This window comes from Trematomus bernacchii, unplaced genomic scaffold, assembly GCF_902827165.1.
Source record: "Trematomus bernacchii unplaced genomic scaffold, fTreBer1.1, whole genome shotgun sequence".
Lineage (NCBI taxonomy): Eukaryota > Metazoa > Chordata > Actinopteri > Perciformes > Nototheniidae > Trematomus > Trematomus bernacchii.
Genome location: NW_022987477.1, coordinates 8,561,602 through 8,588,772, shown reverse-complemented (window position 1 = coordinate 8,588,772; position 27,171 = coordinate 8,561,602). Strand labels below are relative to the sequence as shown.

At 39.5% G+C, this 27,171-nt stretch overlaps 3 protein-coding genes across 5 annotated transcripts in view; 1 reads left to right on the top strand and 2 right to left on the bottom strand.

The window, feature by feature from the left end:
* The window catches only part of abi1a (abl-interactor 1a), a 50,716-nt gene extending 39,913 nt beyond the window's left edge, over positions 1-10,803 (bottom strand). Inside the window, 1 exon segment of the mRNA XM_034148005.1 lies at positions 10,546-10,803. Coding sequence (XP_034003896.1) covers positions 10,546-10,662 — 117 coding nt within the window. The 5' untranslated portion in view covers positions 10,663-10,803.
* Positions 10,804-13,913: 3,110 nt separating this feature from the next.
* Positions 13,914-20,502, top strand: acbd5a (acyl-CoA binding domain containing 5a). Of its 2 annotated transcripts, none has more exons than XM_034148173.1 (13): positions 13,914-14,042; positions 14,372-14,498; positions 14,760-14,880; positions 15,644-15,716; positions 15,848-15,965; positions 16,409-16,684; positions 16,762-16,953; positions 17,263-17,345; positions 17,431-17,638; positions 17,759-17,961; positions 18,463-18,522; positions 18,711-18,817; positions 18,908-20,502. In XM_034148173.1, exons 2-13 carry the CDS (start codon positions 14,402-14,404, stop codon positions 18,918-18,920), a joined length of 1,551 nt encoding a protein of 516 aa, XP_034004064.1. In that variant the 5' UTR covers positions 13,914-14,042; positions 14,372-14,401; the 3' UTR covers positions 18,921-20,502. The 2 variants fall into 2 exon arrangements, with proteins under 2 accessions (XP_034004064.1, XP_034004059.1); XM_034148168.1 differs by having other exon boundaries at positions 17,251-17,345.
* A 555-nt stretch (positions 20,503-21,057) lies between these two features.
* On the bottom strand, positions 21,058-27,152 carry mastl (microtubule associated serine/threonine kinase-like). 2 transcript variants are annotated; one of them, XM_034145521.1, is made up of 13 exons: positions 26,861-27,152; positions 26,632-26,769; positions 26,402-26,541; positions 26,199-26,287; positions 26,005-26,111; positions 25,748-25,904; positions 25,439-25,587; positions 24,251-25,186; positions 23,879-24,020; positions 23,752-23,766; positions 22,786-22,899; positions 22,479-22,580; positions 21,058-22,055 (listed from the first exon to the last, which is right to left on the bottom strand). In XM_034145521.1, exons 1-13 carry the CDS (start codon positions 27,026-27,028, stop codon positions 21,898-21,900), a joined length of 2,415 nt encoding a protein of 804 aa, XP_034001412.1. In that variant the 5' UTR covers positions 27,029-27,152; the 3' UTR covers positions 21,058-21,897. The 2 variants fall into 2 exon arrangements, with proteins under 2 accessions (XP_034001412.1, XP_034001413.1); XM_034145522.1 differs by lacking the exon at positions 23,752-23,766.
* Between the last annotated feature and the right edge of the window lie 19 nt (positions 27,153-27,171).

Sequence of the window (27,171 nt, the reverse complement as noted above, 5' to 3'; positions counted from 1 at the left end):
GCCAAAAAAGATTACATTACAACTGTTTTCACTAAGGTGCAGCATGGAGCAACCATCTGTATTTTTAAGTAAGGATTGTCAAGGTTCTCCTGGAAATAAATAAATATGTCTTCAGGGATGTTTCAGTGGAAATTACTGTTTGGGAACTTGGAAATTCTGACAACCCAGTTCAACATTGATGGCACCATAGTGCTACAGATATTTTTTCCACAGTTTCATTCTCCTTTCAAATGATTCCAAACAGAGAATAACAATGACGGTTACAGAGAGGCAAAAAGTGGCTTAACCAGAAAAACTGTGGTTTCTGTGGAACCACCTCACATCAAACAGGCTGGGGCAAAGAGCTGAGCTCCAAACTGAGCCATCCTGTTTGTTCTCTGCATGCTCATCACGCCGCTGCCGCTCATAAAGCTGAGTCCAAAGAGCGCTGCCTGGAGGGGGGACACTGGACTTTGATAATAAGCTTCCGTAGCAGGGGATAGGTGGTGGTGGAAGCCATGATTACTGGTTGCAGTGGGAAGGGGGCAAAACAGAAGAAAAGGGAGAATTTGGTCATAGGAACAACCATGTAACTGCGTGTCTCATTACCGATTCCACTATGGCAGCGCGCAACTAATCCTGAAGCAATCCAAAGGGCTAAAAGCTCCTGACCTGGAGAGCTGCTGGCTGGGTGGCTGCAGGAGATGACTGTGTTAGTTGTGTTTCCTTTAGTGGGAATCAGAGCGGCAGATGTGTTGAGTGATAACAGCCTCAGAAAGGAGGAGAGATTCCTCCAGAGGGCTCGGAGCATAAGGACATCTGTTGAAAACACATTCATTCATGTGCACACACAGACACCTACTACTGACACTGCAATATGCAATGTGGTAAATGAAGCTACAGCGGCATGAACACATATTAAACAAAAACAAACGAGGATGCAGTTTTTACTTTATAGGGACATTTCTAACAGATTACTGGACAACATATGCTCGCCTGTGCAGGACTGATGGCCTACATATAAAGCTGCAAGTTAGAGATCAGTTATATCAGGGGTCTTTATTGAGTTTTACTTAAAATATTAAGTTTGCGTTACAAGTTTGAAGATGTCAGGGCAAGGAGGGTCCTCTGAATACATGCATTCTGGGAAATGATGCTGGGTATCTTGGCATCTGCAGCTTCCTTTATAACCAGTCATTTTTTAGCAATTTCTAAAAAGCTCCCGTATTCAAATCAAAGGACAATACTAAAAAGCTAGTGTATCCCTAACTTAGTTTGTCAATATATTTCAGCTGCATAGACAAACAGCAGCAGTGACAATGCAGTTACCCAACAAAAAACGGTATAAGAAATAAGTATATCTATATATTTTTAGAAAGTCTTAATGTAAACATGCTGCTATTTGCTATGATTTGGAATGCAGATTGCAACTGTAACATTATAGGAAACGGCTTGATTTACTTGGTTTTAATATCTTACAGCTGTGAAGTGCAGAGACAAGCAGCCTAAATAATAGTGCGACGTCTAAAGAGACACATTTCTATCCTGCATTTGTTGCAAACATATTCAATTGAGGTATGCTTCCACACAATATTTAGTCAATGTTTTTCAATAGCTACAATAGTACCTTTTAGAAATGTGTCCAATCCTCTGTCATTACTCATGCATTCTGTGTGAATGCTTGTTTCATTCCCCAAGTAACAGCTTTCTTTCATTTTGAATCACAAGGACAGGGCTTCCTATAAGTGAAAGGAAAATGTGTCTGTTCTGCAACGGCTAGACCACAAAGAACCAACTTATTGTCTTATAAGATGACACAAGATGAATATCCGTTTCAAATCATAAGCTGTTTACTGGGCACCAAAGAGACCATTAAGAGTCATCCCCTCTACTTTCATTTCCCCAGTGACACAGTGATTACAGCCACAATGAATCAGATGAATTGGACAAGAAAGCTGATACGCTGAATTACATTACATTACATTACAAGTCACTTGTTAGACGCTTTTATCCAAAGCGACTTACATACATTCAGTACTGTGGACACTTCTCCCCACAGGAGCAATGTTGGGGTGAAGTGTCTTGCCCAGGGACACAATGGCATGCTGACTGCAGTGGGACTCGAACTTGGTACCCCCTGATTCGAAGTCCAGCACTCTATCCACTGAGCCACAGCCGCCCTTCTGAATGGTAAGGGTTGACCGAGGTTATGCCTTTCTTTCATGGTTTACATGAGGTTGAATCTTAAGCCTTGCGTTAATCATACTGTAACTGTAATTCTTCAAATCCAGAGCTCAGTCAACACGATCAGTTGCACTAAGAATCTTTTTCTTAAATTAGGATTAAAATAAACTGAGACAACATGTCAGAAAATGGCTAAACGGTGAAATCAGCTTCTTGTCATTTTTCTGAACAGATTCAAAGTGCCTCCCTTCGACTGGCTCACACATCAGAAGACAGCTGTCCGTATTTCCTTAAAAAAAAATTGATTTGTTGTTCAATTACCCAATAATTGTGACTCCCTGTGACATATGGTATCAACGGATAAGGACTACAATAGATAAACAGAGCTTACTTTGCTTGAGATAATCACCAGAAGAGGAACAAAATGTGTGTTAGCCTAGTACAAAAAGGTAAATAACAGCACCCGAGAGCTGAGTGCTACACAAAGCAGGAGATGCAGAGAATGAGATGAGCTCCTGGGGTGCTTTATCTCATATTTCTGAGCTGAGTAATGACTGAAAGAGATTGCAGAGTATCCAGGCAGTAGTAGACAGGCTGTCAGCACCTCAGCTGGGTTTAAAAAGGGAGTACAGAGGAATGCACTGTCCTTGTACACACACACACACAAATTGTAGCTAGGAGCTGAGGCAAGCTAGATAATCTAGAAGCCACTTGAAAACAGCAAAAAGATACAGAGCCACAGTAGCAATCTTAAATGTTATTTGGAAGCAAAAAGGGAGTGGCAGTGGATTAGTTTCATGGGAAATGTTTGAAGCGGTGAACTGGATAGATTCCTCCAATTTCGACACCCATCCAGTTTGGCAAGATAACGGCTATCAGCTGTCACTGAAGTCAAATGATGCTTCGTTTTAAACAAGGTGGTGCTTCCAGGGAGGAAAGGATTCAGATTTCCTCCCCGAGTATAGAAATTGTTCAGGGGTGAGAGGAGGTGTAGCTGCCCCTTCACCCAGAAGCAGAAATAGGAAATGGACAAAATGAGTATTCCTCCGAACATGACGAATAAAAGATCTGGGGAAGTGAGACCAAATTGTCTAAATCGTAACTCATGCGGGTTTTTCACTGGATCATGCCCTCTAAAGTTTTGGAACATCGCAAAAAATATTACACAGGGATGAAAATAAAGACTACAATAACATGCTACATCTGTTTGTACGGCACCAAGTATGACAACTCTATACCGTGCAATCCGCCCCTGGATTTGTACAGCTGACAGGCACATTTGTGTTTATGTGCTCCCACTTGGCCAGAGGGGAAATGCACTCGAACTAAAAAAAAACGTTCAGGAATGTTTGGAATCCTGCAACATGTCTTCCAACTTTGAAGTGTTGCTGGAGAGCTCTGCTACAGTGTCAGGAATGAAAAACATACATTGTAAGGGAGCTACCATACATTTTTCTGTATACTAAACAGTTTAGAAAATATATAAGATAGTTTCCCCTCAAAAACACAGACTAGGAGTGGTACTTTGTGTAATCTAAGAGCAGAGTGACTGTAAGTCCAGCTGGAAGGTCGAAGAGCTCACATAGCACTTTGTATCGACTGCTGACCGCTGCAGACTGGACGCGGTGGGATAAGTGAGACAGCTGAGAGCTACTTTTCTGTGGGTGGTTATACTGATGGGGCTGTCTGACATTCAGCAGCTAATTGGGAATAAGGTGGAGCACTAATGAATATGATATGAGAAGAAAGACACATTTAGGATGTGGCTTTTTCCTGGTCAATTCCTGCTATAGTGCACACAGTGATACATTAGAAAACAGATGAAAGGTCAAACCAAATGGCGACTCTGCCAGTTGCATCAAAAAGTGATAGCTTCTTTGTCGCTTCCTACTACGACATCCACTCTACTACATTTTTATGACACATCAAGTTCAGACATGTTCAAAATGCAGAGTCTCGCAAGAGCAATATTGATTGGAGCCATTATAGCAGGTAGGTCCTTAAGAACTAACATTTACCTTGTTTGTATTAAATCCAAAGCAACACATATGATGTAACCAAATTCTAAACTATGTTTTAGAATTGCCCTTTTTCAAGTCAGTCTTTTCTACTTCACCCGAGTGACAATGGGACTTCAGATTTATTGTCATGCTAACGTGACTGTATGGCAGCATGGCGTTGAATGAATGAATGCTACATTCAGCCATGTTTTCTAGTTTTACCTCAAATAAACTGCTGTAAAACGCACTGAGGGTGTGAGGGCATGAACTACTTCAGATGGATATTTCATTTTAGGACTTTAAGGAAACTTTAGCTTCAAATAAAGTGACAGCTCCAATGCAGTTTAGAAAGGTTGCAGGGATATCGAGGAAACTAGTCGGTGTTTACATGGGTTGTAAAGCTGTAGAAAGCTTATGCTTGCAATGAATATCATTTAACATGACTTAAAATAAATGTTGCAAATACATCATTTGTCCACCAGCAATCACTGACACATATATGTATCCACGGCGAAATGTCCTGCTCGGAACATAATCTTAGTTACAGTTACATTTGAGGATAACACTAATTCTATTAGAACCTATTCAGAATCAGTTCACATCCAAACGTTTAAATATGAGGCTGTGAGAAACTTAGCGCCACCTGAAAAGACCTTTGTGGTGAAAGCAACACTGGGACGTGTTAAGCATAAGTAAAACCTGCAGACTTAACTTCAATCCATTCTTGAGTTAGCTTGTAGCTCTTTGAAAAACAAAAACTCTGCAGTACACTATTTGAATTCCTAATTCCTCCGGGGCAGATGGAGGCTGACTGAAAGGCCATAAGGTCTACCTGACCTTGAAGATATGCCAGCGCACAATTAAAAATGCCTTCAGTATGTCAGGCAGGAGACACAAAGGGGAAGTGTGCACATGGAGGAAACTCATTAACCTTTCAGCAGTGACTTGTGAAGGGGTTTGGCAGAAAGTTAAACTCCTGAAAAAACAAACTCAACTGATAAACAAATAAACACAACCACATGAGTATTTCAGAGGAGCTTTTCTTGCTGTTTGCTGGGTCATCCTGACACAGAAAGTGTTTGGGTGGATTCTTCACACTTTTTAACAGAAAAAAGTGCTAGCTATCAATACAAACCTGCACTACTATGGCATAAATAAAGTCAGAGAGTTTTAGACTGATACAAAGATGTCAGTATAAGCCTAATTCCTCTAAACTCCTACATTCTAACCAGACTTTAACAGATCAGTCCAACAGTTTGGACCACACCATCTCCGGTCAGCTGAGGGGGAAAGAGTGACAGGTGGTCCAAAAGGATGAATGGGCCCAAATTGTAGGCGGAGAGCCACTAGGCCTCAGCATGATGGGAGAAAAACCAGGCCACTCGGCAGAGGGAGAGATGGAAAGAGACTCAAAAAGAAGGACAGGAAACAGGGACTAACCCAGAGAGACAGAGCAGTGCTGAAAAAAATATACCACCTGCTCTCTTCCAGGGTAGCATAAATAAACCTGGAAAACAGCGCAGGACAGGTAAGGTTATATGACCAGGACACGGAGAGGACATATCTCCAGGACTCTCGCGAGGGGCTACCTGCATCGATTATCACATGTCAGCCCTCAGTTCAAAGCTGCTTATTTAGGAGCAGAACTAGAAGTGGGCATCATGCTGGCTCAGCAGGGAGCGTCACATGCTCTTGAGCTTGCGACATTCATCTGATCTGACATATGACCTCTTGATTTGCCATAAATCTTACTTCCATTTCCCTATTCCCTGGTACTGTATTCCGATTATTCAACCTCTCCTCCATAATTCCTGGTAATGACACAAAATCAATTTCAGAAAATATATTACCGACATGTTTTGTAAATGGAAGGATAAATACAGTAGCCATTTTGAAAGGGATATGATGGGGCTACAATATATTATGATGTATAATTGTTCAATTTTAGGAGATATCAAGCCATATATACTCAAAGAATAACATGTAACCAAGCTTTAAATACCAATAGGCTGCTGACACAAGAGGTTTTTAAATTAGGTATTGTACTTGTCAGTACTATCAATTGACTGTTTGACAGAGTGTTTAATCAATTCATTGCTTTATTAATGAAATTAATAAAGAAGCCTCTATGGCAAAATATGATCATTATCAGAGCTCGTAATTACATAAATGGATCGTTTAAATTGCTCTTAGTCTTAAACCCAAAGATATTTTTTTGTAAAATCATATGAAATAGGAAGGCTACACATGCAGCACTCCATAAGATGCCTGTACATTTTCTGTCAATAAATAAATCAAAAACAGCCTAAGCATATAAAAAAAAAAAAAACTGATTGTAGTCCAACTGTTTATCTAAGCAGTGAAAAGCCCTCTCAGTGTGTCTTCCTGCCAACATGGCCAGGTGGCCTACTTTGCATACAGTGCATGTGTCCTTGTCCCAGAGGTTAAACAAAGTGACAAAACCAAAAATGAGCCAAATAAATGTAAATGGTGCAGCAGGTAACATTTTGTTTTTCTTCAGTGAGACTACCCTAAATGGATGAGAATAAATAAGAAAAAGATAAATAAGAAACACTAGATCCGTCAGATTCATCTCTGTGCGTGTATCTTAATTTTAAAGGGTGTTTTGGCTCTATTTTTAAAGGCACTTCCTGAAGGCATTTCCAGGGAGGCAGTCTCCGGTCAGCGGGGCAAACAGGAAACATAACTCTGAACTGTCAGTGTGTCATAAGTTACACACATACATACACACAGTTTTAAACACTCAAACAAAAGTCACTATCAAGTAGAAAAGTAGGGCAGTGATTTTTTTAATTACTTAAAGACAGTTTTCTCCATCTGCTTCATTCTGCTGAGCCACACAACAAGTCACTGAACATTTCCAACACCACAGCCTCCATGACAGGAACATAGAGAGGAGAGGAGGGATGGAAATGTGAAGGAGGAGTGCTGAAAGGACGAGCCGATTCATGCTGAGGCATGTTGATATGTGCGGGGTTTAGTTCAGAGTGCACAGTGTATGCGTCTGTGATTTTGTGTGTGTGTCTGTCTGAGGCAGAGAGAGAGTGTATCTACAGCACACAGAGAGGGATTATGAAAAGTGCACTGTTAGTCTGACACTCGTTTCACACAGAACGCGCAACGTGTGCCCAAAAGCCTAAAATCCTGTTTTTTTTACATCAGCGTTTAAAAAGAGTGCTCTAACTAAACACAAGGACAGACGCACAAATCAGCTCATGACACAAAACATTGTATATGTTAGCTTGTGTTAGATCAAATACTGTACATCCTTTTACATCTTTTTAGTTTGGATCTTGGTTCAGATGTTTATCTTTTGATGATATATGATCGTTATGGAGCCTCTTCCATTTACTAAATGTACACACACTGAAATGGTGATGGATAATACAGAGGTTGTCAGATGTAAATATAATTTCAGTCCTTATTGAACAAGGATGCATCATCGTGTTTTAATAATGTAGATGTTCTACGTTGAACTTACTGTAAGTTAGTTTGGACAAAATACTGGCTAATGAGCAAGAGAACTGTGTCAGTATTGACCTTAAATATAGGGCCATGGATTTAAAAGCAAGTACTTCTAGCAATACAGATACAAACCGTATAGTTATTCCTATTGTTTCATCTAACAAATGAAAAGTTATACATTGAATCAGGTATTATCTAACCAATTCAGCTCCTATGTTTTGTGGAATACCAAAGTCAACACCAACTTCAAGCAGTTTACAATAATCTCTGCGCCAGACACATCTCCTTATTTGTCAGTATGTAGGTTTGCCATGCAGCACTACAAAAAAGTAAGGGTTGTCATTTTGTTAGAAATGTGCTTTAAAAAAGTCATCAATGATCAGCGACAAAGTTGGGCTATTGGCAACTGTTGTTTGGACAGAAAATAACAGCAGTGCTAGTCTTCAAAACTTCCTGCAAAAGAGTTTGGTGAAAGTTTGACAAAAAACCATTGCTTCTACTTTCTTATAGATCTTATTACGGAGTCATTGTGGGAAATCAGTTTTCAATGGCCCTATCAGAGTTCCCGTTAGCCGGTAATTACCGGACAATGACCGGTAAAATATGCTGAAGTCCGGCAAATCTAAATCTCTCCGGTCAAAATGTCCGGTCAAAATAATTTTCCCTTAGCGCAATACCGCATCAGTTGCGCCACTTATGTGACAGACAAGAATAGTATGTGACAGACAAAAGAGTATGTGACAGACAAAAATTGTCAATTCTAATGTCTAACACTTAATGTGGAGAAAGAGATGTCCTGTATGGGTTGATTGTGCGTTGATCTGTTGGTAATGCCTCGGGGTTCCGGTGGGCATGTAAACAAATGCATAATGCTGCGCTATACTTTGTGGCCTCATCCGGTTGCATAGCGACGCTTATTGTTTAGGTGTCTTTTAACAAGCAGGTAGTCATATCATTAGCTAGAACTAGCTAGATCTGATCGATATGGACATAAATGCGAGTAAAGTCTAATCTGACAGGAGAGAGAGATCGGCTGCTGCTGACGAGTCGACACGCAGCTCTGCATGATCCCCTGCAGCGGCGAGCAGAGCAAAACACACTTCAGGTTAGAAAATCACACGTAGCTATTTTAATTACCTCTCAAACTACCTAAACTAGTTATAGATATGTTTAGTTTTACTGTCGGGTCACTCATTACTGGATCCGCGAGCTGCATGATACTGACGGGCTGTCAGGAGAAGGAGAGAGCGCTCCGTTTATTATTCCCGCGTTTTTGTAAATTACTGTACACTTTTGAATAATGTAGTTAATCTACTATAATTAGTTTGTTTAATGTCGAATCATATCAATTTGTTTTAAAGCTCAATAAATAACAAAGAAGACCTTTAACCGGCACTTATCTAATTTTGTCCGGAAGATTTCAACTTTAACGGACATGTTGACCGGCAAAAAAATATTCTAACGGGAACTCTGGGCCCTATCTCATGTCAGAGTGTGCTGTGGTAAACAAGATCCACAACAAGGATATTTAGTTATTACCCTGTATAAAAACCATCATGGGGAGAAACAAAAAAACGTCATCAACTTCATTAAGGGGCACAATGGATCGACCATGATAACCTTCTTGTTCTGTAGTGTCTGCGAGGGTTACAGCAACATTCAGAGCTGAGCTTCACAATACCACATCATCTGAGGACAAGAAAAAAGCTAAATTACAGGGAGTCCTTGGGGAGTACAGCTGGAATGGACACACCCTCTGCAGCTGATATTGTGGGTTGTTTGTCTTCCTGTTAAAAAATGTTTTTTCACAAACCACAGTTTGTGTGTCACTCAGTGTGCTCTCAAAAAGCAGCTCTGGCTTTTTTAGATGTGGCTTACCACAGATATATTTATACGAAAATACAAAACGATGTATGAAGTTTCGCTGAGAGTCATTTCATTATGACACATGTAAAATAATCCTTAGTAACCTATCAAAACAGGAACTTTAAATACTGAATGAGCTACTTTGGCAAAATAACTCAAATAACAGGGGAGAAAGCTGTGAAGCTGGATAAGTTGAGAAAAATCAATACCTCCAACCTTTATTGACCAACTAACAAAGACTTTACATTCCTCCCTCAACCTAGTTGCAAGCCTGCAAACCAAGCTTAAATAAACTATCCATAAAGCAGCCTTCCACAGATTTCGACGCATTTATAAGGCTTTAATGTGGCATTAAAATGTGTTTAATAGTTACATATAATGCAGCAACAATAAAAGCCATGCACTGACATAGAATAGTGCTTACAAGTCAATAATGTAGCCAATACACCTCCAATGTTTTATTCCTGTAGTATCCCAATGGGGACTGTTGTGGTTTTAAATGGTGAGTTTAATGACCTTATGGAATGGCATGGACTGCTCTGTACTACTACAATATTCATGTAGACGTGTACTGTCAATGTGACATTTAGTTTCCCACAAATCTAGGTTTGCATGTAAAGCCTGGTCAATGTCAATAAAGGTGAAAAAACTAGATAAAATATCTTGCTGGTGTCTTTAAATACAATTAAAATAATTGTAACAGCTAAAACTTGCTGCTGTAACGTTAACACTCAAAGGCCTCCCTATCAGCAGTGAGAGTGGAAGCAGTTTTTGAACCGACCCACTGTAATAATAAAAAAAGTAGACACACCCTCAGTAAACGGAATACATGTGATTAATAGTTCAAAAAGATACAATATATCTAAATATCCCGCAGTTGTAAAGGCATCAGACTGGTATTACAGCTACAAGCATTGGGCGGAGGAGATCATTCCGGCTTCTTTATCCACATTTCCTGTCCCAACAACCAATTCAATCCGGAGCTTTTCACGACAAAAGGAGGTTGAAGATAACGTGCTAACTCACTTACCTGGACATAATTGTTCTCGCAGTAGTCTGCTACTCTGGTAAGGTTTTGGTAACTCTCCACAAGCGCTCTTTTACCGGCTGGAATCTCTTCCTCTAACAACATTTGTAGCTCTGCCATCTTACATCTCCCCACAGAGCCTCCCTTCCCTCTGCTTCCCTTTGATTCAAACAGCCACTAGCCCAGCTCCGCTTCGAAAAAAAAAATCCTCTCCGCCTGCTATTGTGGGATTTCTGCCCTCGCTTTGGCGTAACCTCAACCCGAAGATCGTATGTGCACGGGAAGAGTACTCGCTCGACTGTTTATACGTAGGATCAGTGTTTTCTCTGCTAGCAAGGCATCAGCATTATGTGTGGAAGTACATTTACTCACAACTGACAACTTTTACTTGTTTTAAGGTATGTATTGTCATGTGCACAACAACTCTACAGAAGAAGCCCTTCGCATTTAAATGTTGGATCTCAAGCTTAAACATCAAAGTGGTGTACACACCCATTAATGCAATATTTGTAATATAATATACATTTTTGTAAAAGTGGTCATTCTGCACAATGAGAACTTACTTTAGTACTTTACGTATATGTTGATGCAATAATACGTTTGTACTTGAGTAAACATTTGAATGGTAATTTTGTATTACTGATTTTCACATATTAGCCTATTGCTAATTATACTTAAAGTGGACCTATCATGCTATATTTAAATTATATATTGTAGGGCCATACCTATATAAGGTATATTTATACGTTTCTGTTTTCAAAATACCAAACAGATCATGCATTTTAGCCATGCCTCATTTCGCTCTATGTGCTGTTTGCTGTCTACGGGTCTGATTCTGCTGACCACGCTCCCCTGCAGGAGAGGTGAGCCGTGCTCTGATCAGCTGCTGGGCTGTCAGAAGAGGGGAAGAACAAGAGATCTCCGTCCTCCGTGTTTTATTATATAGAGTCGTTATTCATTTGTTTTAAAGCTCAATAAATAACAAAGAAGACCTTTGACCGGCACTTTTCTAATTTTGTCCGGAAGATTTAAACTTTAACGGACATCTTGACCGGCGAAAGTAACTGAAACTGAAACTCTGCCGCACGGTCCCCTCGTTCCTTGGAAGAGGCGGAGAGGTGGGTGTTTGTCATCTGCTGGTGGACTAACCGGAGAGAATTACAGTGCATTGAGCAATCCCTCCCCGCAAGCGTTTGCAGCGGGAGCAAACGCTTGCCTCGGGGAGGGAGAAAAAAAGCCACAGCGGAGAATAAACAGAAGGGTAACCATGGTAACTATGGGCGGGAAGTCTTCTTCGCTGCTTTTGTGGCAGACTACAGCGCCACTTACAGGCCTGGCATATGTACTACAGCGTCTCCAGCGCTTTCGAGCGGCAATGGCCGGCCGTGACCCAACCCCACATTCCCCTGATAGGTGGAGAGTTGGCCCAATAGCCGTAGCGCCACCATCCTGACGTCAGGGCAGTGTTCAAATCTGGATCAGTTTTTATCAGATCCCTTGCAGCCCCTTTTTTAGAGATTTGGGTATGGAGGAAAATAGAGAGGGTTGTGTTTTCTGACACTTCGTGAGTTCCCTGGAACACCGGGGACACATATTCATGTATAATAGACGTACAAAAGTGCATTTTGCATGATAGGTCCCCTTTAAGTACAATATCTGAGGTATTTGTACATCTTCACAATTGATTAATCTGGAAATGTTTTCGTCAACTAATTAACTATTGGTTAAATTAAAGAAATTGGTCAAAAATACCCATTAAAATATACTTTAAAAAAAAGCCAAGGACAGGTAATGTTTTCAAATGTCATGTTTTTTTTCTGGCAAACAGTCCAAAACTAAAAGAAAAATATTTAAGCACATTTTCACATTTGAGAACCGGAACTAGTTAATGTTGACATTTTTCTTGCATAATATGTTTCAAGTTTACTTTAACAGATTATCAAAAATTATTGTTGTACATTTTTGACAAATTGCAGATCTCGATATTTTACGAAGATGTGTGGTGATCGGAATTAAAAACAAAGTGAGAGCTCTTGTTTTTCACTCCCGTCCACCGATCACCCTTCCAGCTTTAGAAAAAACATGGATCCCGCTTAGGGAGTTGTGGTAAATGTAGTTCTACCCTAAACTGTTACTATATGTATAGTTTATATTATATAAAGATCGCATTTAAATATTATACACTAACATGTCTTATTCTATAGCTGGAAATACTTTTCTTGTTTATTCAGTACATGTTTTTTTTTTATCCAAAAGCCGCTTTCATTTCTTAAAACCTGGGTTGCATTCGAATAGTCCATTTAGCTTAGGAACCTTCCTAACGGAGTGAAATGACCCGGAAGTCCCTCAGTGGCAGCCATGATAAGTGCCGTTCGAATTCTCTAAATTAAAAGGAAAGGAGGTTTCAAACTTCTTTTAGCCTAGGAACCACTGGACCTCCCTAACCGAAAGGAGAGGAGAAAATGCTGCCCCACAATGCCTTGCGGCCGCAGCATTTGCCGTCACCCAACAGTCGGCCGTTCACGGAAACAACCGATTATGAACGAGAAATGATATCATGAAAGTTACGGTGCTTATTAAGCATTTTAAAACGTATGTGGTAAGTTGCCAAAGTGCTTTGTTTTGAACGTTCATCAGTATTATAATCAAAAAGAGAAATATGAACGTTAGTTTTTACTGAAATGATCAAATAAAGTCAACATTTCACAGTCTTTACTGAGCTGTGTGGGGTTTGTTCAACTTTTAAAAGATGTTTGAATGGTGATATACACAGTGATAGATGTTAAGGACTAACGTTTATAATAAATACATTTGTATTGATTTTAAGATCTTTTCATACAATCATATGTATTGGGATCATTTGTATTAATGTGGACCGGAGGGAGAGGGTGACGAGCATAAGTTTCACTTTCCTTTTTTATTTCAATTCCAACTTTGGTCATGAAGAATATGTTTCTCTGTTGTCCCCGTTCATAAAGCATAAAACAACAGCATCAGAGCACGGTGCAGAGTCTCTAGATGAGTTTACAGTAGTCCCTCGTTCTTATTAAACATCCATGTTGTAGTCCGCTGTATAGAAAACTGTAGTTTCCATAGTTTCCCCACAGCAGCAGGCGCACATTTATGACCTCTGCTGGCGCATCATAAACACGTCGGATAGTGAAAGTGCAGTCGGATTCTCTAAAGTCTCTTCTCCTAAATCCTTTTGAATTCTCCTATCCACTATCCCTTAACCCCATGACGTTTCACTCCGAGGTCAAGGAATAGACGATAGGGTTAGAACTTAGGAGCTGTTTTTTTGGAGTATTCGAACGCAACCCTGCTTCAAACTACATTTTCACGCAAAGGATTGTGGACCTAGTAGGAAATGTTGATATCTAGTAGAAGACTACAAGTACCATAGTGCACCTCTATCTGGCATTATACACTGTTGATGGCGTCTGGTCGAAGGCTAAAGACAGGTCGCCTTCTGACAAACAGATAGGCCGTTGACATTAACGGTACGTATCAACGGCTTAGAGCTTTTTCGTCGACAGTTTATAAGTAAATGTTGTATTTGTCACAAATATACAGGCAGTTTGACGTGTGTCGCATAGCTTATTGTGTGTCCTAGATACACAACCGACACAACCTCCTCCTATTGGTGGTCACACCAGACTGTAAATACAACAACTTGCCAGTTTAGCTAGTCGCATTAGCATAACAAAAGTCTGGCTGTATATGCAACAACTGTTATAAAGAGCTAGCATACATGTTATTGTGGAAGTCCGCTTTTAGCATACATTTGTTCTCATATTTTAACGTATGTTTATTTACTGTCTTTCTGTAGGTTTTTTGTTGACAATCTCAGTTTGACACAATGGAGGTGGAGAGTGTGGAAGTGGAGGATGAGAGGCGTTTGACCCTCGTGAGGTTCGAGGCTGCATTAAAAGTGATTAAGAGTTTACCCCCGAATGGTAAGTGAACAAAACAGTCGATATTTACATCATTTAGGCCAGTTCATGGATTTAAAATAGGGTACAAACAGAATGGTGTCAGGCATAGTCTGGTGCAGTGCAACAGCTTGGTCTACTTTTGAGCTCGTGCGATTTAAAAGGCCTAATCCACTTTACTAACAGTGTGCAGAGATTTGCTTTAGTGCCAGCAATCTACAACCTATTGCAGGATACATGTTTAAGTCGAATTTTGTTTAATGAAATGTCCTTTATTATCCTCAGGTCCTTTTCAGCCGTCCAATGATATGATGCTCAAGTTCTACAGTTATTATAAACAAGCCACTGTTGGTGCATGCAATATACCCCGACCTGGCTTCTGGGATGCAGTTGGCAAAGCAAAATGGTAAATATACTGTCAGTCAATTAGTTTTTAATGTTATTATCTTAATACACATAGGTCATTACATTCTTTGAACAGTTTATGGGGAAAACATTAGTGTCTTACAATGTTCTCTGAATCTGCTGACATTTAATTCAGCATAAACCAGCGAGTGTTTGTGCACATTGCACAACATGTTGTTTTTGGCCCACTTTGACCTCACTGTGCAATACGACACAGTACAATTCTCTCCACTGGGGTTCAGGCTCTACTGATTCTCTCTCTTTAATCTTAAGTTGTGTTAGGGGATCTTTGGACTCTTGGAATGTAACCTCTTACCCACTAGCCTGCACAGTTTCTCTCATGGTCCCATCAGGGTGGGGATTTGCAAGTTTATCAAAAACTGTAAAAACGCTTGTTTTAAGGTGGAGTCTGAGATATTTATTCTCAAAACCCATACAAATATCCCCTCCACATTCACTTTTTTGCAATAATGTTGTGTGAAACTTTATTTTTATCCAATTTACCTAGCCAGGTAACATTTGATTGGATTCTAATTTCAGACAATACCAATTTAAGGAATAACCTTTGTTACCAATGAATAGTTACATTTCAGTCGGCCTTTGAACCTCTGTCTAGACACATTAACCTTACATAAACTGAGCTTGTTTACAAAAGAAAACTGGCACAGGAGTCTTCAAAGCAAATCTTCTCGCTGGCATTGATGCTTTACAGGTTATACTTGTTTAAGTTGTATAATAATACTGTTTTTGTTTTAATGTGATAGGGATGCGTGGAGCTCTCTTGAAGATATGTCAAAAGAAAAAGCAATGGCAGGCTACGTTGATGAAATGAAGCTGGTATGTTACTTTTCCTGACCATGTAACAATTGTATAATATAGTATATTAAAGTCAAACCTTTTATTGTTATTGTTTTGAGCTAAACATCACTGTCATTGACACTGCATTTGTTGCTGTATTTGATGCGTAGATCCTGGAAGGTATGCCCATGACTGATGAGGTGGAGGAGTTACTACGTGTCCTCGGCCCCTTCTATGAGCTGATTGACGATAGGAAAAAGATCACACAGATATCAGACCTGAGCATGGGTAGGTTTTTAATCACCAGCTTTTACTTGGCGTGTCATGTCAATAACAGCATGTGGATCTTAACCTTTTTATAATTTGCCTCTTTTTATATGCTCAGCCCGTTTGACACAGTTTGCTAGGCAAATGGATGGCAAGTATATTGCTGTGTAAATATTTGAGTCTGGTGATATAGTTTTAGTGATATAGTATTTGTCTGGAGTTGTAGATTAGATGCTTTTGGTGCTTAGTAGCAGTCAAGTTGCACTTGGTGAATTAGTGTTACAGAACATGGGTCTTATTACATTTACATAAACTACATAAGGGTTTTGCAAACATCCTTGGTCTAAGTGGTTACCTAATTTTGATTTAAATCTTCACGTTAATAAAGTATTAGTAACCTTAACCTCAAAGGAAGCATTCCTTTGTGTTTATGGTATTGAAATGAAATCATTTTTTCTGCACAGGGTTTAGTTCAATGGTGAATGCAATGCCATCGAAGAGCATCGCAAAGAGCATCGTCAGAACAATGAAGATGAACGGCACCCTGGAGACTCGTCCTGCCAGACTCAAGGCAAAGGAAGTGAAGGAAAAGTCAGAGGAAGAAACACAGGATGAAGAAGAGGAGGAGGAAGAAGTAGAGGAGGAAGAAGAAGAAGAAGAAGAAGAAGAAGAGGAAGAAGAAGAAGAAGAAGAAGAAGAAAAAGAGGAAGAAGAAGAAGTGATAAAGGAGGTCAAAAAAGGTAACAACGTTATCAATACTGTGTCCAACAGTACTGTAAAAAAACATTTAGTTGACTTTTTTGGGCATTCATTTCAGACAAGAAATCAACAGTTTCTCAACCAAAGAAGAAGGGTTCAACCAAGAGACACAAAGTGCCTCTTTCCAACGGTAAAGTGTCCAACGGGGTCACCCATCTGACCAATGGGAGTCATCCCAAGGCCGGCCTGAACGGTGTCCCCTCTCAGGAGGGCTCAGTCGCTGAGCCTCTGCTCAACGGTCACCACACAGGTGAGGAAGAAAACGACTGCTATGACAGCATTCTGTTCTCTTTTAAATCTTGCATTGTGTTTCTGAGGGCTGTGTACCATGTGATCAATTAAACTGCTAAACAGAGCTGTGGCAACTCAGGGACTGAATCTTAGCACTTTACACATCAGCTGCTCCTTTTAATGGACTCAATTATTGGATCAAATGGCAAAACAAAAATATAGTGAATGCTGCTTTCCTCCATGCCACTTAGTTACATTCCAGTATGAGTCTGAGCTTCTTTTTTTCCCCTCTTCTTGCCCTTTGTACTGATGTCAGATCCTGGTTTAGATGTGTCTGGTCCCAGTCAGCTGGCCAGTGACTCAGACAGCGAAGTCTACTGTGATTCTGTGGACCAGTTCGGACAGGAAGAGGCAAGTAGCACCTTAAAACTGTTTAGCACAGTGTTTGTAGCTACTTGGCTGTCATACATGAATATTTAATGTACATCTTCTCCAGAGCTCAGAGCATAACCAGTCTTTAGACGACCTGGATGAAGACGAGAACCACGTCTTGTCCCCTTTAGAGGAGCCCCAGGACGATGTTGACGGTGCACCAGAGGGTATCATGTGTGGAGGAGAAGATGGAGAGAACGGTGGAACAGTGTCGCAGAGACAGAGACTGAATGCAGACATGTCTAACAGCTCTTTGGTCAGAAGAGAAGGAGGTAAGGTTTTCTTAAATAGGGCATTTATGCTCCACACAGCATTTTGAAGAAGGCAACTGTACATTTTTCTTTTTTTGGCTGTTTGCAAACATCAATTCTAAGTAATTTCTGTGTTTTTAGGCTCCAGGTCTCCAGGCCATGGCTCTGGATCTCTGATGCCCATGTATGGTGGTGGAGATGGGGACAGGGAGCGCTGGGGGGGAGCTGTCACACCCGGAGGAAGCCTGAATGAGCAGATAGTTGTAGTGTTGGCTAGACTGCAGGAGGACATGCAGAGCGTTCTGGAGAGGCTGCACACCCTGGAGGCTCTGACTGCAAGCCAGGTCAGACCCCTCTGTCCTCTCATCATGATAAGAAAAACATCTCTGTTAATTTTCTGGTCCTCTTTGAAAGGAATCTGAATACATTTTAGGATTAGGCTATTGCCTGACAAAATAAGCTATATAAATATGTGAACTAGGAACCTGAACAATTGTATTGGTATTGTTTTACTATCTTCTACCATTTTATAAACCTTTAACAACAACCATGTCCACGGCAGGTAAAGTCTATAAATATCTCCCAGATGCAGCTATTTGAAACCATTAAGGTGCAGCTTCAGTCGATGCGTGTACATCAACCGCACTTTCAATTTAGAATCAACCACATAGAAAATCTTCCATTCTTTGTTCAAATCGTTTGAACTTTTTCATTGAGCATTAAGGGGCAAAGTACCCCGTCTAAAAATAGCATAGATTAGGCTTAGATAAATAAAACCCTTGTACTTTGGCACTGTAGACATTCAGACTTTTATGTTCTTTTATTTTTGATTCCTTACCCTGCAGGCAAGATCAATGTCTCTGTCTCCAACTTGTGGATCAACCCCGGTGAATAAGAGGAGTCGGGTAAGCAGTTTAAAATACATTTTACTATATATATATATATATATATATTGTTTAAAAAAAGAAAATCACTTTTCACCAAAACCATGTTTTAGCTTATTTGAAAGATTTATGATCATTAGTGGTAACCTAAATGATTTAAACATTTTAACTAATCCCAATTGGTATTAATTATTCATATTTCCCCCCAGAAACCATCCTGGTGGCCTTTCGACATTTCTCCGACCAGTTTGGCCTTTGCTGTTATTTGGCCCTTTGTTGTACAGTGGCTAATCCGCCTATACCTGCAAAGGAGAAGGTATTTTTTTATTTTTAAAGAAAGTAATAATATTAAAATGTGTATTTGCAAAACCATATTTAACTTCTTAACTTTCTTATTCCCTTGTAGAAGAATCAACTAAAACCTGCTCTCACCCAAACACCCATGCACATAGAGGATACAGAGTCCTCTAAATGTCTTTGGTTGGGTTGCTAATGGCTGTAACTCCCCCCTGCTTAGACCCACAGCCCAGTAATTTGCTTTTGCACTATGAAGAAGGAGCCTAGAGTAATGAGTGAGAGGGAGCCATCTCTCAAGTACTGTGGATGTGGAATCAAATAGTGACATGAATGTAAGGGGTTGCAGCCTGTGATTGTACACGCTTTTTAAGATGATGCCACTGTACCAGATTATTTTCCTCTAAGAAATGGTTTGTGTTGAGAGGTGGAACTCATAGATTCAACGTTTCCTGCTTGTTTATAAACCAACGACGGCAGCATCTCAATTACAGCTCTGGGGGAAAAAATTAAGAGACCACTGCACATTTTTCTTCAATCACAATCTCTACATGTATGACAGCCATTCCATTCCAGTGTCAGTTGAATTCCAACACAGATAAATGTTGTCAGTAGTTTATAAAATAAACACATACCTATAAATAGTGAAACCAGAGAAACTGATGATTTTGCAGTGGTCAATACACATTTTTCCAGTGCTGTATTTCTATAACTAAGGCTGTGTTGCACATAAAATGGGCTTGATACTTCTTCTTCTTCTTTTTTTTTAAACATAGTGCTTGATGTGGTTAAACATTTTCACAATTCTCTGTCATTAGTTGCCCAGGCAATGCTGCTATAATACAAATGTAATAATTGTAGTTCAGAAGGGAGGACTGAGTGTAAAAATATATTGATATGTGAGATTTTTTTTTAATTCTGAGATTAAGTTAATATTTATTGCTTTTAGAAAGTTACAATGAAGGCATTGCTCACCAGATTTCAGCTGTATAAATTAGGTTTACATGGCCACTAAGTTTTATGTGTATGTGAGACAAGGTTATTAATATGTTTTCATCACCTGTCCTGCTGCATATCAATCTGTGCTTTATGTCATATTGGTATCTACTTCAAATTGTTTTCCAAATCGAAGAAGTGCCTCATCATCATTAAGGTACATTTATACTGTAGGTGGCATTATGGTTTCTTACATTGACAAATTGTAGCATAATTGTTGCTGTGCTGGACCAAATTATCACTAATCATAATACCTTAGCCTTTAGGTGATGAAAATGAGAATCTAGACAGCTGTCCAATTATTAATGCATAATACTTGTCACTGTTGTTTGACCAAGTCAAGTTTTTCTATATTGTATAATTTTAATGCGTGATGTAATATGTTTGTGCAAAGATTTTGTGAGTGATATGGTTAACATGATGTGTGCAAAGAAGTGAGATCTATGTAAATTCTATACAATAGCTGTACAGTTCAGATTAAAATGCAGTATTTTAATTGCATTCTCATGTATTATGGATATAGAATACTATATAATTTACAAGTTTTGCATCTGCAATAGCACTAATCTTCCAGAGCCATTATGTTTTAATAAAGAAGTAATAGTTTATCTTTCTACTAAAATTGTGCTAAGGCTTAATAGCCCTCTGCCTGTGGACAGAGTGGTGTTTGCATGTGATAATCCAAGCCTCAAATAAAGTTTTCATAAACTATGTTGTTTCCAGTATCTTTTGAAAGGAATTGTATGATATTTAGAGACATTTATTATGAACTGTATTTTCTAGAATTGGTGAGAAGACTGAAAACGATTCATATTGTAGGCCTACTGTAAAAATGTGCTACAGCTAGCAGAGCTTTAGCTTAGCTCAGCATAAACAGTTTGAAAAAGGTTAAGCTTGACTGTCTTCAAACAGTAACAAATTAGCATGACAGCACCTGGTTAAAAAAGGATTACCCACACTTAACCTCTGTAACGCTTTGTCAATGTTAAACTTTGTATTGATTAAAAAAATGATATAGGCCTATATAGGCTATATAGCTTTGGGCGGAACCAACTAAGCATTGCTAGCTAACTGGCTGCTACTCTTGCATAACCAGACATATCTCAAAATTGCTTGAGAAAGGAGCTGCCAACTGTATATTCATATTTTCCAGACAAAATTGAGATTCATATTTATCTTATTTAACTTTTGTTAAAACAAGCTATTTTTAGACAATATTTAAACTTTTCCTTCAGGCACTAAACATAAGAGACAGCACAAATTACGTTATGTTACAAACAAATTTTATTTGTACAAGATACAATTTCACACGCAACTCGGAGCCTTGTGAACTTATCCTTAAAACTAGTAGTGTGGAATATGACCTGGTGAACACATCAAAACAACGAACAAAGATGACATAAAAGCAGAAAAAACTGTTCTGCTACAACATAAAGTAACCTGCTATGGTCTTAAAACAATGACACTGAAAGTTATTAACACAATTTACATTTAAAATAGATTATTGATGAATATATTAGTATTTTTGAAGCGGTTTTGTATCCCTTAATGATAAATTCAGGCGACTCGCCCACCCAGTCTGCTAAGAGCAAGAGAAAACATTACCATGAGGAACAGTGCGGCAAAATAAATTGGGTGTTGGCACGGCAGTAGGTGACACATCTACATGAACTTACTTATCTTGTATTTCATTTATATCACAACACAGCGATCAAAGCCTTTAATAGGGTAAAGCCAAAGCAAATACCACTTTGCTAGTATAAGAACCTAATTTAAGATAAATAACTATTAAATATGGTAATACCAAGGTTTAAAACAAGTTTACTTTCTACTCGTAAACTAAGTAATCATTTTACAGATATGGCTTTTGTCCTGGCTTTAATGACCAGTGATTGCAAAAACCTCAAATGCTTTTTAAAATGTTATCACCTTGAACAGAGAAACTATCAGATTCTGATTCGGGTTTTTGTATTTATAGTGGATCAGATTTCTGGGAAATTTTCACCATGAGATCAAGTGAATTCACAAACCCGCACAACATTCTGACTTCACTACTAGCCGCAATTTGTTGACAGCCACTTCAATAAAACATAACTGTTACTAACTCTAGAGGCTGAAGCCGGACACGGCAATGTGCTGAGCGTTATTTCTTGCCTCAAAGTACGAGGTGTCGGTTTCGTCCTCTGGCTGCGGTATGAAAGGCATTGGCTGGTTTTGCTGGTTGTCCCAGTCCAAGCCCTCAAACAGCGGGTGAGGCTTGAGTTCTGGTGGATGTTCAGAAAAAAAGATGAGAACACTTCCAATTAAATTGTGTCATATAATTAGATTATTATTAAGGACATTGAAACTAAAAACAATATTAGCCTTCAATTATGTAATAATTTCCTGGTTACAGCTGCTTGAAACAGTCTCATCCTTTCTTCTTTTTCTTTTTAAAGACATAAATGTTTAACACAAATCAAAAAACCATAGGACATAGATTAATGTGTTGTGTACTATATTATATTATATCACAACATTTTTACTGCAAGGCTCAAAAAACAAAATCCTACAATCTGTGATTCACATGCACTCTCTTATTTAATGGAATTTCTCGTATTTTTTTCAGATAAGTTCCCTGAAATCTAAGATCTGAGGACCAACATTGTTTTAAATTATAATTTGAAATATTGTAAGGCTGTTCTCACCCTTTAGACCAGCTCTTTTAGTCATGTCCATGGTTAGGAGAATTTCAATTGCATTTCTTGAGTTTACAGATAGTTCCTCCTCTTCCTCAGGCCAGGGAACATCTAAAATGATTGAGAGTGTTAAAAGAAGCAACCATTTTGAACAGGAAGGTGGTGACAAAAGCATGTCATTAACATCATATTGTAAACTAAAATTGTTATTTGTTAGGCATGTGGATCATCAAATACAGGCTGTGTGCGAGTTACATATTTGAAAGCATTTTGTGGTTTACGTTAGGATGTTTCTGTAAAAAAAAAAAAAACCCACCTCTGTTGAGGATATTCTGGAAGACCAGATGAGGGGCATCATCATTGAAAGGTGGCACACCTGTGAGGAACTCAAAAAGACACACACCAAGCGCCCACCAATCCACCATGCAGTCTGGATAGAAGCAAAGAGAAGTCACATTTCATACAGCTGCTGGCTTCAACATGTTTTCCCTTTGATTCAGTTAGAGTGCACCAATTGTACTGCAGTGGCATGAGCAGGGAATAAGTTAGGTTGAGGACAAAAGGAGGTTCTGGTGTGAACTAATTTTCTTTCAATCACCAACACGTAGCTTAAAATATCTGTAATTATCATCCACATCTAACACACATGAATATTGATGTGTGTCTGGGATTGTAGTTGTAACACAGTCTTTTGCAATGAATGAAAGGATTTGAGAATCCATCACAATTATCTATTGAGTTGAGCCATGAACACATCTTGAACGCTGATGAATAAATACTGCCACACAGAATCAATCATGTCATAGACTGACGGTTCATGAATCCAAATGTCAGCAATTATGTTACAATGGCATGGTGCGACTGACAGGAAATACTGCCCTCAGCTTGTTAACATTTGAATAAATAACAGCATATCCGATCAATACGTTATTATTAGATGACAATTTGCAGTGTGATGATTGACAAAAATAAAGCCAGTGATATAGCACATTGAATATATGCCACAATTTGCCCTAATATTTAACCTTGTTCCGTGTAACAATGGTGTTAGCTGAATGTTAAAAGACAATCCCATTTCTTTAGCCTTTTTAATCACACGTTTTAAATGCTTCCCCCTTGCCTCTGACCAGGCCCACAGTTTTTCCAACAATCCCACGGGAAGAAAGAGAACCAGTAGGGGAAGGACAAGGGGGAAGAATCAGCTCATTCCCTTTAGCATATTAGCAGGCTGGGTGATCATGCAAGCTTACTTGCACAAACAGCAATATCACTATAAACTTACCACACTGAAAACTTCCTGAAACTCAAACAAGAGGGCTTGTCAAAAAGACTACCAAGTCAACCATCCAATGTCAATACAGTAAGACTGTTTTGGGCTATTTGTGTGTTGCTGTGTTACTTGCTCTTACCATGTGGTTTTCCCAAGAGAAGCTCCGGAGCCAAATAGTCAGGAGTTCCTAAAATGGGTACACCCTCAACAGGCAGTGCCCCCCTCCTGACACTCTTTGGGGTCCTGAAGGGGGTGTAAGCGGTTGACATGGGCTGAGGAGTCTGATGTGAGAAAATGATTTTAAAAAATGAATTAGAAAGCCTTAAATAAGTAACCTTTGTGTGGTTTATGTAATTTACAATGTATTTTAATACCACCCGACAGGTACATCACCACAACTCTTAAACTCATTTAGGTCATCCCAAAAATGTATCTTTTTTATTTTTACCCAAGATGTGCACAAAAGACTGCAGGTCTTAAACTTAGGACAGTGGCGAGTTCTACAACATACCTGAAATAGAGAGCTGTTGGAACTGGTACTTTTCTGCACTGGTGTTGCGTTGCCAGATGCAGAGGGACGGGAAGCAGTTGTGGATACCTCCATAACATCAACAGAACCGGTGCTTAACCGGGACACCCCCGACATGTTGGAGCGGTTGATGGAGCTACAGTAGCTACGGAAATTGACAACATTTCTCGGCTTGAGGAATGAGGAGGACTTTGTGTCACCATCAGGGAGCCGGTTAAGGAAGGAGCACTCAGATCCTTTCCGAACAAAGTTTCCAAGTTTGGGTGTTCCCATAGCAACAGCAGATGGAGTTTGTGGGAGTGATTCAGCCATGGATGAATCTTTATGTTCCTCTTGCTCATCAGATGATGCTGAATTGTTGTATTTGGCAAACTTTCTTGTCTTGAGAGATGCACAGCTTTGCATAGTGAGAGATGTTTCATGCATAGAGCCATCAGATTCAAGGCTCAAGCTCCTGCAAATGTCACTGTTCCCGGTAAGGGGTGATGTGAAAGGCGACAGGTCTTTGGGTCCGTCTTCAAACACGTCCTCTGTTGGCTCCTCTAGTTCACTAAACAGACTTTTAGCGATGGGACTGGAGAGTGTTGGGATCCGCTCTTCATCTAACCCAATCTCCTCAGTGGAGGCCAAGAAGTTACCGATTTGGATGTTGGAAAATGTTCCAGTCAGGCCAGTGTGAGGCCTTGCAGGTTCTTCTGGAATCTTGTAGCATCTCTTATAGGCTGTGTTACTTTTCTTGGCTTGAATCTCCAACGTCTCAGGGCTTCTCTCAATTTCCGAAAATGTCCTCTTTACGGACGAGGCTGATGGACACAAATCATCCAGAACGGGGTTTTTTGTCAGCACACAGTCCTGTTTGGGCCCTTCGGATTCAGAAGGCAACTTCCCCTTCTGTTCGTTGGTGTGTTCATTTTCCTTCTAAATAAAATATAAAAAGAAACGGTCACAATAAGGATGAACCAATGAAGGCATATTTTAATGAATCCCCAAATTTCAGCACCAGCTGTTGTATAATACTACAAACATTAAACTCAATAAGCCAACATATCTGTAACCATTTCAAACTAAATCATAATTTGAAATTAAACAAACTGGTGGTGACAAAAATGGTCGGGACACCCGTGTTTAATAGACTGTAAATGACATACAGTCAGGTTAACAATCACTGACCTCATCACACTCCCACATTGGAGAGATGGCCCCTTCAGTATCGGTGGTGCTGACTGCACTCATCGTCTCAAACCTCTTACTGGTCTTCAGCAGGGTGGGGGTCAGCTTTTTAGCCAGGTTGTGAGGACTAAATACAACATTGTTGGATCCTATGGAGAAATAACAGATAAAGCAACTGTTAAATCGGATTTTCTTTGCCAAGAGCTCACGAGGAAGGTACCCTTTAACATTCCTTGCATTCCACAATGTTAATGAAAAGGGTGGGAAATAGCCAAGATGTGTATCTCTTTGATATGTACCATGACATACCTGTTTTCCAAGGGAATCTAGCCGGTGACTGCTGCTCTTTTTTCTTCAGCAAGGGAGAACCAAGAGAGTTTTTCTTCCTTCTAACTTTGCCGCAGGACATTGGACTTGACGCAGCAGAGGCGCTGCAGTGACGCTTTCCTTCTGCTGCAGGTGAATTCTGTGTTTGATAAAATATGATAGAGGAATCATTATTGAACTTCAAGCTATTAAGAGCTATTAGAGAATTTCTCCACGCAAAGTCATATTAATCCACTTACAAATCCAAGTGAGCTGATTAAGGAGAGCACTTGACCCGGGGTGCGGAAGTAATCTTGTGTTGGTTTAGCCAAGGATGGAGTAGTAAGGATATCCAAAATACTCAGCTCTGAAAAGATTAAATACAAAGGAAATATCAATACCATTACACTTTGGGATCAATGTGTTCAAATGTTAAGGGAATGGGACTACATACCTCTGTCAAGCTTGACTTTAGAAAGGCCGAAGTCTGTCAGCTTAACATGTCCTTTGTTGGATATAAGCATGTTGTCTGGCTTTAAGTCCCTAAAAAGTTGTAAATCAGGTAAGTGTCCAAGTCATACAACAAGTCTTATCAAAAGACTACTCACTCAGTGTTATTAACATTAAACAATACATAAAGAAATCGCATCACAGTACCTGTGGATTATACCATGACGGTGGAGGTAGTCCAAAGCCAATGCAACCTCTGAAATGTATTTTACAGACATATCCTGGTCGAAATACCCATACATGAGTAGCAGAGATTTGACATCTCCACCAATGAGATATTCCATGACCTGAAAGCAACATAAAAATAAAGCATTATCTTAAGCAGTCACTATTAATGTATTTTTGCAAGTGTCATTATTTTTGCCTTTGGGCGTTACCAGAAAGATCTTGGTGGCAGTCTGAAAGGAGTAGTACAGTTGAACCACGAAGGGGCTTTTGCTCAAAGCAAGTGCAGCTCTCTCTGCCTTCATCTGGCGCGTCATATTTTTAACAACCATATCTGCTTTCTTCATCATCTAAAGAGAACAATAACAATTACAATTAAAACATTTAAATAAATAAGTCTCTTTTTGATTATTCAAATCGTTGACAACCAAACCAACTGACCTTTATGGCATATAATCGCGGATTTGACTTCTTCCGAGCGAGGTACACCTTGCCAAAAGCACCGCGGCTGATTGGCTTCAACACGATGAAATCCTCGATAGAAGTCGGTTTAGCTTTATCCACCACTTTCTCATTGGTACTGGAATCGTGCTTTCCTTCTACGTCCATTTTCCAAATGAAGACTCAAGCTGTGTGTCTCCAACAGTCAGCTAGCTCGGAGTAAACACTTACATATCAAGAAAAACAACATCAGGTTTGTTTTGAAATTTTGAATTCACTGCTCTTTCGCGGGGTCCTCGGACGTCCGTTCA